At 41.9% G+C, this 12,534-nt stretch overlaps 1 protein-coding gene across 1 annotated transcript in view; it reads left to right on the top strand.

Moving 5' to 3' along the window:
• The window catches only part of ush2a (Usher syndrome 2A (autosomal recessive, mild)), a 1,183,552-nt gene that overhangs the window by 997,993 nt on the left and 173,025 nt on the right, over nucleotides 1-12,534 (top strand). Inside the window, exons 59-61 of the mRNA XM_078556364.1 lie at nucleotides 7,320-7,427; nucleotides 9,449-9,632; nucleotides 10,294-10,451. Of these exons, the coding sequence (XP_078412490.1) occupies nucleotides 7,320-7,427; nucleotides 9,449-9,632; nucleotides 10,294-10,451 (450 nt within the window). The remainder of the gene's footprint in view (nucleotides 1-7,319; nucleotides 7,428-9,448; nucleotides 9,633-10,293; nucleotides 10,452-12,534) is intronic.

Below are 12,534 nucleotides of genomic sequence, written 5' to 3'. Positions count from 1 at the left end.
TTGATGCATTCACAGGCTTGCCAAAAAGCCTCCTTGTAATATCAATGAGCATGGAGGAGCCCGGTACTAACTTTGCAAAGGGCTTTGCACAGAGCTTGGAGCCATCCTTTCCTTCATGGAAGTGGTGGCCAACTCCGTTAGCACGATAAAGGACTGAACCATGATGTAGTGTCTGATGATCGATATCTTAAATTCCATTGCAGTACAAGCAGAAGCAGCCTTGCATTGAGATGCTGCAGCGGAAGCTCAGAATTCTGTCATGCAAGCTCAGCCTGGTACCATCATGGTTGCTAATTGCAGTTTGTAAAGGGGTTAGCAGTCCAATAATCTGACCCCTAACACATTGGTAGGATTGCTGAGGTGTTGCCCCAGGGGAATGGCAGTGGCTCGATGGGAGCACAACTTGCTGACCTTTTTCAGGAAGATGGTATTCATCCTCCCACCACTGTCACTCTGCCAGTGTCCTTGCTATTGTCCTAGATGCTGCTGCCCATGGCGAGGTGTTGCAGTTTGCAGCCAGGCCTTTTAGGCCTAAGGCTGCTTGATGCCCTCCTCCTAGACCATCTGCAGTCTCCCCCAGTGAAAGTAAGCAGCCTTCCATCAGCCATGCTGCAACCCTTGGGTTAGCACTGTGTTGGAGTACAAGGAACAGCAAAGGCACTTGGAAGGCAGACACTAAGGAGTGCACAAGCATGATTAGTTGACATTTGTGGGCAATATGGTTGGATTTAATTTGTATATTCGGTTTGGTGTGTTTATTTTTTCGTAACTTTTATTTTTGCATTGTGGCCAAGCAGTTGCTGTGATGGTCAGTAACAGAGGTGTGGTAAGGTGTGGGACTGTTGGAGAATAGGAAATTAGTGTTGCGCTTACTGGTATCACAGTCAAATGAGTTATTCACAAACAGCCCAGCATGAAAGTTCCCCCTGCTCCTCATCCTCCTGTTTCTCAGCTACTTGTCATATAGCAGGTGACAAGGGCTGTGCCGTCATGATGGCAAGGTTCTGCAACATACAACATGAACCATGAACCTTGACTCCCATTCCACTGAGTAGTGCAAAGCTCCTCTAGAGCTGCCCAGGCAATGGAAATGTTGTTTTCACACATTAATGTTTTGATCTTTCTCACTTTGTGTGGAAGCATGACATTCATTGTATGCATGCTACCCATTTGTGCATGGTTTTCGCATCAGAGTCATCAACTATGTGGACAACATATAGCCCATGTCACCCAATAGCCATACTCTGGTTTATCATGATGGTTCAAATGTTGATATCACAATGGACTGGGACAGAATGAAAGTATCATGCCTGCTACCAGAATAATGACCAGCATGAGTCACTGCATAAGGTTGCACACCAGCTGGATGTTGAGGGAATGGAATTCCTTCTGATTGTGGCACATCTCAGATTTGACAAATGGCATCCCCAAAGTGATTTATGTCAGCGGTAGCCTGCAATCTTCACAAAGCTGTGTGCTTGCTCTGCCTGCTGGAAGGGAATGAGACATAATCTGCTCCCTTTGAATTGAGAACATCAGTGACCTCCCTTACTCAACAGTGGACAGCAAACTATGAGATGTTGCAAATATCTCCAGCTCCAGCCTAGAAGGAGCCAGATCCATAAAAGCTCATGATCAATGCCACCTTCACAACCACTAGTATTGCAGCCCTCATCCTGCTCTAAAGTTGCATTTGTGACTGCAGCAGGTGGCAGATTTCAGTGAGGACATCCACACTGAAACGCAGACATCTGACACATTGTTCCTTGCTGAGGTTCAGGTAGGAGAATTAGTCCCTGTATAACACAGGCATTATGGCCTTCTGCTGAGAACCCTGCTCCCCCTCACCCTCCTTGCTCTTCCATCCTCCCTCTTCCAGCAGCTTGTTCTACTCTGCATGACCTCTGTTCATTCTGCAAGTCATGTTACATTCTAAGTGAAATACCTACTAGTGCATCCATGTCTGGGAGTAACTAATTTGTTCAGAAGCCTTGAAATTAGAACAAACTCCTTTACCACCCACCACACCACTCCCTGTAGATTTTAGCAATTTGAAGTACTTTAGAAAGGACTTGTACAATCTTGGCAACAACCAGTGGAAATTAGTCAGCAACTAACATGCAAGTATTTAATGGTCCTTTTAAATCATGCTAGTGGTGGGTCCCTCCTATTGCTAAACCTGTGTTCAGCCATGAATGATTAAAGACAGCAATAGCTGGAGTGCTGAGCTCCAAACGGCTGTGTTAGCATCAAATCAGAGTTACATGCTGATTGACGCAATAATGTGTCTATTTTGTGTACTTCCTGCATACTCTATGTGCATGCTAATGCCTTCACCAATATGGTTTCCAGCGCGACTTGCTCCAGAAGTGTGCACATGTGCCACAGACACCATTTTAGCTCTCTAAGGCACCCAAAATGTTGGTGCACACATCAGAATCTTACACCCAAAAAGTTTGCTAGACCATTCCCTGCATGAACACATGTAAGCCAAATTCCTATGAGGGTCTACATCTTCCAATTTATTTCTCACTATTTGTGTTGTTTGAAAACCGCACACAAATCAAGCATTCAATGCTAGGACCCAAAAAATGTTCGTTATCAAACACCTGTGTTCTGTGTTCTATTTTTTAATAGTCACATGGAAAACTGTGAATTGATTCGGAAGAGTCAGCATGGATTTGTTAAAGGAAAATCATGTCTAACTAACTTGCTGGAGTTTTTTGAAGAGGTAACAGAGATTGTTGATGAAGGCAAGGCCGTTGATGTGTATATGGACTTTCAAAAGGCATTCGATACAGTGCCACACAACAGACTTGTGAGGGAAGTTATGTCATGGAATAAGAGAGACAGTAGCAATGTGGATACAAAATTGGCTGAGGAATAGGAAACGGAGAGTAATGGTTAATGGGTATTATTTGGGCTGGAAGAGGGTTTGTAGTGGAACTCCCCAGGGGTCAGTATTGGGACCCTTGGTTTTCCTAGATCTTGGTGTGCAGGGGACAATTTCAAAGTTTGCGGATGACACAAAACTTGGGAGAATTGTAAACTGTGAGGAGGACAGTGTAAAACTTCAAAAGGAAGACATAGGTGGAGTGGGCAGATAGGTGGCAGATGAAGCCCAATACGAAAAAGTGTAAGGTGATACACTTTGGTACAAAGAACATGGAGAGACAGTATAAAATAAAGGATACTATTCTAAAGGGTGTGCAGGAACAGAGAGACCTGGGTGTATATGTACATAAGTCATTAAAGGTGGCAGGACAGTTAGAAAGAGCTGTTTCTAAAGCATACAGTATTGTAGGCTTCCTTAATAGGGGAATAGTGTACAAGAGCAGGGAGATTATGATGAACATATATAAGACACTGATTAGACCTCAGCTGGAGAATTGTGTACAGTTCTGGGTGCCACACTATAGGGAGGATGTGAACACATTGGGAGAGAGTGCAGAAGAGGTTTACGATAATGGTTCCAGAGATGAGACACTTCAGTTATGAGGGAAGTTGGGACTGTTTTCCTTGGAGAGGAGAAGGCTGAGAGGAGACTTGATAGAAGTTTTCAAAATCATGAGGGGTCTGGACAGAGTAGATAGGGAGGAACTGTTCTCGTTTGTAAATGGATCGAGAAGCAGAGGGCACAGATTTAAAGTGTTTTGCAAAATAAGCAAATGCGAGGTGAGAAAAACCTTTTCACACAGTGTGTAGTTAGGGTTTGGAATGTACTGCCCAGAAGTGTGGTGGAGGCAGGTTCAATTGAGACATTCAGGAGGGCATTGGATGATTATTTAAATAGAAACAATGTGCAGGGTTACAGGGAAAAGGCAGGAGATTGGCACTAAGTTAAAATGCTCAGAGAGCAGGTGCAGACAAGATGGCCTGAATGGCCTCTTTCTACACCATAACAACTCAGTGATTCTGTGATTTTGTGCAAGCATTCATTGAGTGTGGCCTTTTATAAACCAAAAGGAAGGTAGAAAATGATGCCAACTCAACAAAACTCATTGCAGGCATGTGTATTGACTGGTGAAGGTAGGTTTGCGGTAGGCAGTAGTGGAGAACCCATTGGTGGATTTCTCAACTAGCATGTCAAGGAAAGGGAACACATTAGACTTCTCCATCTCAAAAGTGAATTTGAGCCTGGGATGGAGCATATTAAGGTGTCTAAGGCAATCCTTACATGAGGCTGTAGATTCATAGATCGCGCCCACATCATCTACATATCAGAAGTGTGCATGGAGTGGAGGGTTAGGGTTCATTCCATCAAAAACACTTTTCTCATGGAAAGCGATGAATATGTTTGCGAACGTGGACCTAGGGGGGATCCCATGGTTACACCATCTATCTGGGGATACAGGTTGTTGTTAAAACTGAACTTGACTGCGCAAGTTGCTAAGTTCCTAAGTTCAATGAACACAGATTCAGAATGTGGTGGTGCATTTTTTTTGTTATAATATTGCAACATGATGCAGATTTTAATGGCTTCCTTCAGACACTGAGCAACATCGTGTATGAATTTCAGTGCCAGTGCGATGCCAGGTATGTAGATGTACGCCCCAGTGTTTGGCTGATTGAACAACATGTTCTTTTGGTTGTTTGTAATAGGCAGAGTATAGACCATGCTAAACTAGCCCGCACTTAGAAAACCTAAAACAAAATGTCTATTATTAGATGTGATTCTGTATTTGGACTGCACTTGTTGAACAATCTTAAGTGTGCCAATAGCTACCCTAACAACCAATTCCAGATAATCAGTCAAGCTCATAACATGGCTCAATTATGTTTGCTGGCAGTGACATATGTTCATACGCAGGGGCCAATTCTCCACAAACAAAAGGGATATGTTCAAGCCTTGCACTTTTTTTGAATTACCAGGGAGCTTGGGGAACATTTAGCTCCCCTTCTCTATGGCAATGCCTCAGCCAATCAGAGTCAACTTTCTAACTAATCAGCACCCTTTTCTCCTGTAGCACAAATTGTTGTTATCATTTGAAATTTGGCATTCTTGTGTTTATCCTGATGAGTGCAAAGCGAAAAGCTTCAGCAACATGTCTCTCTTTTCAGCAATATTCAAGTTCAGTATGACAAAATTCACCTATTGTGTCTGTTTAGAACAATTGGAATAAAGGGTTAAATTAAACATGTATGATTTGATAACCAAAGCATAAACTGAGGAATTAAACTGAGTATGTAGTAAAAAAGTTTACCTTGTTCATGCAGTTTGAAAATGCTCACTATCTGGGTGGTTACATTGGGATTGTATCTCTTTAGCATGAACTAGACTTGAGCAAGAGCAATTTCTGGTGCATCTCCATCGCACCTTTTTTCCCTGTAGGAAACTCTGGCACTCACCTGCCAGTTAAGGAGAATTGCCCAGGCCTGACCACGACCCAATGACCTGATCCCACAGTCCTATCTGCTTTGGGGGTGGTGGGGGGTTTGGGGGTCCTGGTTTAAGTCTCTCAACTCTTGGTCCAATCCCCGATTATACTTTACCCTGTGGACAGAGATTCCGTATATTATAAGGCATCCAGAAAATTCCCAGAATTAAAGCAAGAAAACAGTGGATCCTCTACAGAATTTCAGTCTCATTGACTTTTGGTGGAAAATAATATTGGAAGAGGATTGTACTGACTGGGAAATTCTGCATTTCCTATGAAACAGTCCATTGCATAAGATGAAGACTGAGGATTTAAAAGTAGCTACAAGTAATCCTGACAGAAGTTTGGAACAGGTAGATCATTACAATTTATACTATAACACTTGACTGATGGGCTGTGAAGGGAAAAGGCATGAAGTGCTAGGTAATTAAATATTCAATCTGAAAACCTTCTTTAAAGCAAAAAAATAGTTTTTTTTTCAGGGGGCAGAAAGCATCTCCAGGGACCTGATGCACAAACAACAGTGTGCAAATTCTTAGACACGTACTAGACACATAAGGCAGAAATTTCCCCCCGTTGAGGGGGTTGTGCGGTGGCGGGCGTGGGCCCGATCAGCGTCCCTGATCGGAGCCACGCCGCCATTTTACGTGGGCGGGCTAATTAAGGCCCGCCCAGCGTGATGTGCGCCCGGAAACACTGAGTGCTCCCTGGGCGGGCAGGGGGATTCCCTGAGTCGGGGCCTGTGGCCTGTGCTCTTTCATGCATGTGCTGAGGTGTCAGCTGTGGCTCAGTTCATAGCATCCTCGCCTTTGAATCAGAGGGTTGTGGGTTCATATCCCACTCCCGGAAACCAAGAACTGTGATTGTACTCGAAAGAGTTGCAATCTGTGACTGTTGATAACTCGAAAGAGTTTCATGCATGTGCACGAAAGAGTGCAGAAATCTCCCTGAGGCACCTCTGTGCCTCAGGCAGATTACTTTCACTTATGAAACATTGAAGAAAGGTAAAAAAAAAATTATGGACATGTCCTCTCATATGAAACTGTCACATGAGCTGGGACATGTCCATTAAGTTTTTCAAAAACTTTCATTTAATTAATAAACCCTTCATGAAACCTCATCCCGCCCGTGGATGAGGTTTCATGAAAAATGTGAAGGCCGTCTGGGCTCTTCACCTGCCCGCCAACCTTAAGGTTGGACGGGCAGAATTCTTAACAACTTTAATTACTTTTTTAATGGTTTTAATAGGCCCTTGACAGTTCGGCGGGCACGCAGCCAACTCTGGTGCATGCCCACCGAACTGACAATCTAAATGATGCGCTGTGATGTCGGGATGCACACCAACCCCGCTCGCCGACCCCGAAAATTCTTCCCATACTTTAACATACATTAAACATGTGCAACTGCTACAACATAGAATTTACCTATCAAGCTGATGATGAAAGTAATTTTTGTATGTGTTCCAAATAGAATTCACCAAGTTAAACAGTGATAATTGATTATATGTTCTGTCAAAATACCATAAAACCTAGGGCATAAGTTAGGTCAATATATAAACAAACCCCTCCTCCCCCACCCTCACTTTAGTGGTTTGCTGAAATTCTGGAATTAGATTAAAATTCTAGAAATAATACTTTTATATAGGACACTCCCTATGCTTAGAGGACATAAAATGATGCATGAAGATACAACTTATACACCAGTGGTAGAATTTCTGTGAGGGTTCTCCCGATCTGCCGTCATGAATTTGGCAGCCATTCAGAAGAAAGCCCCAGAGAAATGGCATAAACTGAGGGAGAATGAGAGAAACTCTGTGCAAGATACAACTCACTTAATAACAGTAATCGAACACAACTGTAATAGTGCATACAAAATTGTAAGTATTCAAATGAACATAAGCAATATTGCATGTAGGACATGAATTGTTTCTATTTGGTGCAGATCTCCAGCCGCACACTAACTACACTTTCACAGTGACTGCGTGCACTTCTGTTGGATGCAGCACAAGCCAGCCTGCAACAGGCAGGACTCTGCAAGCTTCTCCAGAAGGTATGAGAAATAATCGTAGCATTTAAGTAAGATTATTTATATGAGCACTCCTTGGGTCTGGAACACAGTGCTGCATAATCTCAATTTGCAGCTTTCATCCTAGTTCAGCATGTCAAAATCAGGTCAAAAAATTCCCCATATCGTATCTATGATGTAACCATGTCAGTCTGACAAGTCAGGGTTTTGGTTGACTGAAAAATGGCATGTACAGGCTTTTTTTATAAACATGCTTTCACCTCCAAAATGCACAGTGGGAGCTAGGATAAAGAAGAAACTAGGTAAGTAGAACAATTTAACCTTCATTTTACAGGGAGGAACAGCTAAAAAGATAATTTAGGTTAGGTGGAAAGAAAAGTAAAGCAAAAACTAAAAAAAATGATGGGGCATATGGAAAAAAGAGAGGGAAAGAACAAGGAATGGGGAATGTGAAGGACAGTATTGTGCACAGAAATAAATGGGCAATTTAACTTAAGAGTGAGATTCCAGCAAGAAACCGCCCCACTAAATTAATTCCCTACCCATCATCTACTGAAGGACAACTCTGGCAATTTTAACCACTATTATTTAATTGTCACCAGTACATTTTCCTACAGGCGTAAGAGGTAGCAGGATGGCTAACAGCTATGGAAATTGGGGCGAATCAAGTGACTGCCAACTTCAGGTTTAGTGGCTGGGGAGGAAATTCCCGAGGGTTAAGTGAATGCAGAGGCTTCAATTATCTACTTGCCTGAATGAGTGTGGTTCGAACAACACTCCAAAAATGCTCAGCAGCTCCCTTGATCAGGCCTGGGTTAAAATACAATTGGGATCATATTGAAGTAATAGGATATGATTTGCATAAACTCATGAGGCCATAGTCTGTCTTATGCAAGAACCTCAGCTGCCTGGTTTCCATTGACACCATCCAGGGCAAAGTAGCCCACTTGATTGGCATCCCAAACACCAAAATTCACTCCCTGCACCACTGACGCACAGTGGCAGCAGTGTGTATTCTATGCATGTTGCACTGCAGCAAGTCACCAAGCCTCCTTTGACAGCAATCTCCAAACCTGTGACCTCTACCAACTAGAGGAACAAGGGTGCAGATGCATGGGAACACCACCACCTGAAGTTCCCCTCCAAGCCATACACCACCCTGACTTGGAAATATATCATCGTTCTTTCACGGTCACGGGATCAAAATTCTGGAACTCCCTTCCCAGCAGTACTATGGGTGTCCATGCACCAGATGGACTGCAGCGGCTCAAGAAGGCGGCTCATCATCCTGAAGGCAATTTGGGACAGGCAACAAATGCTGACCTCACCAACTTCACCCACAGCCCATGAAAAGTAAAACAAAACTTTCTCTGTGGGGCCCAGAAAAGCACTCCTATACTTCTTGAGCCCACAAAGGAAAGTTTCTGACCTACCTAAATGATCTTTTCTTGCTTCCTATAAACTGCTAAACTGCCTTAATCTGGCAGGAGCAGTTTCCTTGATCAGGCCCAGGTCAAAATATACTTGGGATTGCATCGAAGAAATAAGATATGATTTGCATAAATTCATGAGACCCTCATCTATCTTGTGCAAGGACCTCAGCTGCCTGATTTCCATCAAAATCCACCAATGGTTCTTTTTAAAGTATTTTTTAATAACAGTTGGTTTGTCAGTGCATATTTTAGTTTTGTAGGGTTAAAATTACAGAAAAAAAGCATCCAAAAAGTAACTTTCTTATTGTAATATCAGTGTGTGAATTTAAGAAGCAGCAATGGTGGCTGGCCAGTGGACAGGAATCTCTGTAGACCTTTTTGGCAATCTCAGGGTTAATTTCTAGAGATTGTAATTCATGAAAGACTTCAACATAAGTAAGTGTGTCCTACTTCAGCACGAAGTTAAAACAGAAACATTTTTCAGATGAATTTAATTTTAAAATACGTAATATATTTTAATCATATCTCAGATTTTATTTTTGATAATATTAATTTGGGTGCACCTGACAATTCAACAAAAATGATGACTACTGTCTTTATTTTTCTTGTTAGGAGTTTGGCCAAAGCCTCATCATGTTGTAGTAAGCTCCAACATTGTAGAACTCTATTGGACAGAGCCAATGAAGCCAAATGGGATCATCACACAGTACCATTTATTACGTGATGATGCAGTCATCTTCACTGGTGGAAGTATAAACCACAACTACACAGATACTGGCTTGCAGCCCAACACAAGGTAAAACTTTTGCAGATCTTTAACAAGCTTTTAAGCAGTGATTATTGGTGATATCCAATCTGTGAGAGTCTGAAAGAATCCTTTGACTTGCTCTTAAAAAGCCAAACAGTGATGATATTTAATCATTAAAATTTTTAAAAAATCTTTAGGAGAGCTCTTAAAAGACAAATATTGGTGATATTCAATCACCTACTGTCTTTTGTGACTCCTCTTGTTTATTGATGTGTTTTAATGATTGTGCTCTATGTCAGCTTCTCTTTTATCTCCCTTATCTGAGTAGGAATTAAAACACATTGAAAGTTGCTGAGCTAAACATTAATATAAGTGCTAAAGTACCATTTCTACAGATATAATCTCATTTTAAATCTTACAGGTGGAGCAGGGATATTTTTAACACACTAATTGTGATGTGTGCCTCAAATTACAAAATAAATGGGTTAATGACTCTAGTAAAATACTAGACTACAGGAATTTAAGGCGAACACATCAGCGTGCTGAAAATAGCACACCAAGGAATGCCAATCCCATAGCTATCTATTTTTACCTTAAAAGTGCAGAATTTGCAGCCAGGCATAGCATGATATAAAATGAGTTAAATAACATTATCATTTAACTTTGATTCTACTGTTAATCCTTTGCTCTTTGCTGTATTTTTCTCTAGACATGTGTACCAATTGCAAGCCAACACAAGAGGAGGGAGTGGTAGAAGTGAAAATAACATTGTTCAAACACCAGTATCAACGCCAGAGAGAATTCCAGCTCCATATAACGTTACAGTGGCTAGTCCATATTCACTCTTCATAGACTGGACTCCACCTGGTATATAGCATTTAGAAATATGGTGTTATTTCTTTCAATAGCATTGCCAAAGCAAGATATTTGAGAGACATTACTGGATTATGTTTTAATTAAATAAAGGAAAAATAGAAATCTATTTCCCACAGCAATTTATAATCCCTATTCAGTGACCTCAGGCCTGAACCTGAAAAATTATACTTGTGTCAGTTTAGCAAACATAAGTATTGTGATTGTGTTCCAGGAAGGAGTGCCTTGCCCTCAAGAAAGAGATATGGTTACAAGCTAAAGAAACCATTGGATAAATGTAATTTAAAACACATAGGAGGAGAAATTGCACCTAATTTTGGACAGAAAATTGGGGGGCGGGGGAAAGCTCCAATTTTGTGTTCAAAGGGTGCCTGAAATGCATCAGTCATCATATTGACCTCAGCAATATTCAGGTGTCCTGGACACCCCTTTAAACAGACATTAGGCCCTTGGATACGTTAATGATTGCAGATATTGGGTAGCACTGATTGAAGCAGGTGCCGAGCTTACTCCATTTAGTTTTCAGTGTTTGCCTCAGCCGAAATAGTAACCGCGAACAAATAGTTACCTTTATTTTAAGTTTTATCTTCATGTGGAGCCAGAGGGGTGCATTCCTAAAGCCCACTGTTGGCCTGCACTATCTTTCCTTCCTTTTTCCTGTCCGCACCTCCTCACCCCCACATGACCTGTCTGAGGCCCAAACTGGTGAGCTGCCTCTGGAGACAAGATGGGCATTGACATTTCACAATGATATTAAAATGTAGGGGATTAAGATCAAATTACCTTCAAAACAGGAGCAGATTGATACTGATCTATCATAATAAGCTATTTAACAGTTAATGTGAAAAAAATTAATGATGCTGTAAACCGCTTATTGAATATTAACCCATCTACTACTGAGTATTACATTTAAGATATTTGTCACCACAAAGGTTAAATTTTACCACTTATAGACCACAAAGAATGAAGTCTAAAACCATGTATCGTTGTAAGTGATACATGTGCAGTGACATTTTTTTTAATCAAGGAAGTTTAATAATTTAACTTTTTTCATTTGTAAAGATAAAGTAATAATCAACTTGCTCTCTGCATACATTTCAGCTTCATAAATCTTGAATTAACTATCCATGCTTCATTGTTCTGAATAATGAAAAAGGTCATTACAGAGAATGCTAACAAACTAAAGTGTGATGTCTTGGCTATAGCCAGAATGGATTAAGGTTTGTGCTAAATTTGAAAGATTTGTATTCCTAAATTCCTAAAAATAAGTGGTGAAAAGTCAAAACTTGTCACACCACCTAACTCATGTTCCTAAAGTAATTTAGACACAATTTGGGTAAGAGATGAAGGGAACATATAAGGATGAACTTTTTCTACCCACTAAGTGGTACTGACCTAATGAGAGTGGTGGAAGCAGAGATGATCAATGGTTTCAAGAGAAAATTGGACAAGTATTTGAAAGAAATAAATGGTCAGGGCAACAGGGATTGAGCAGAGGAATTGGACTGATTGGATTACTCCATGGAGAGCCAACATAGACTTGATGGGCCAAATGGCTTCCTTCTGTTCCACAAATGACTCCATGGACATAATTTAATGGAGCCTGCTGGAGCAGGTGTGATGATGGAGGAGCATGGAGAATTAGGCTTGAGCACCCACATTTGACTCCCGGTGGTTGGAACACTGTCAATAATTTAAGGAGGTGGGGTGGGAAGGGCCCGACATGGGATGTCAATTAGGCTTATCAATAAGCCACTTAAAAGCAATTATCCCTGAGCCAATCGGGATTTAATGGTGGCTCAGGGATTTAACATGTCTCACTTTCCGATGGCCGCCAAACAAACCCTGTCAGGTTTGTCTGTGGCCTTGTTGGGGAGGGTGGGGGTCCTTTGTTGACAGGCATTCAGCGCCTTATTGACGCACCCAGAATCAGGAAGGGGTGGTGGTGGGGGTAAAGGGAAGGGGTTGGGGGGAAGGGGTGGGGGGGAAGGGGTACCCTGAAAGCCACCCCTCTGAGCTTGCATCTGATCCCTCTGCCCCCACCTCACTGGCAACCCCCTCCCTTGGACCCCCACCC

Source organism: Cetorhinus maximus, chromosome 14, assembly GCF_964194155.1.
Source record: "Cetorhinus maximus chromosome 14, sCetMax3.hap1.1, whole genome shotgun sequence".
Lineage (NCBI taxonomy): Eukaryota > Metazoa > Chordata > Chondrichthyes > Lamniformes > Cetorhinidae > Cetorhinus > Cetorhinus maximus.
The sequence above is the reverse complement of the archived record's forward strand: the minus strand, read 5'-3'. Positions and strand labels throughout refer to the sequence as shown.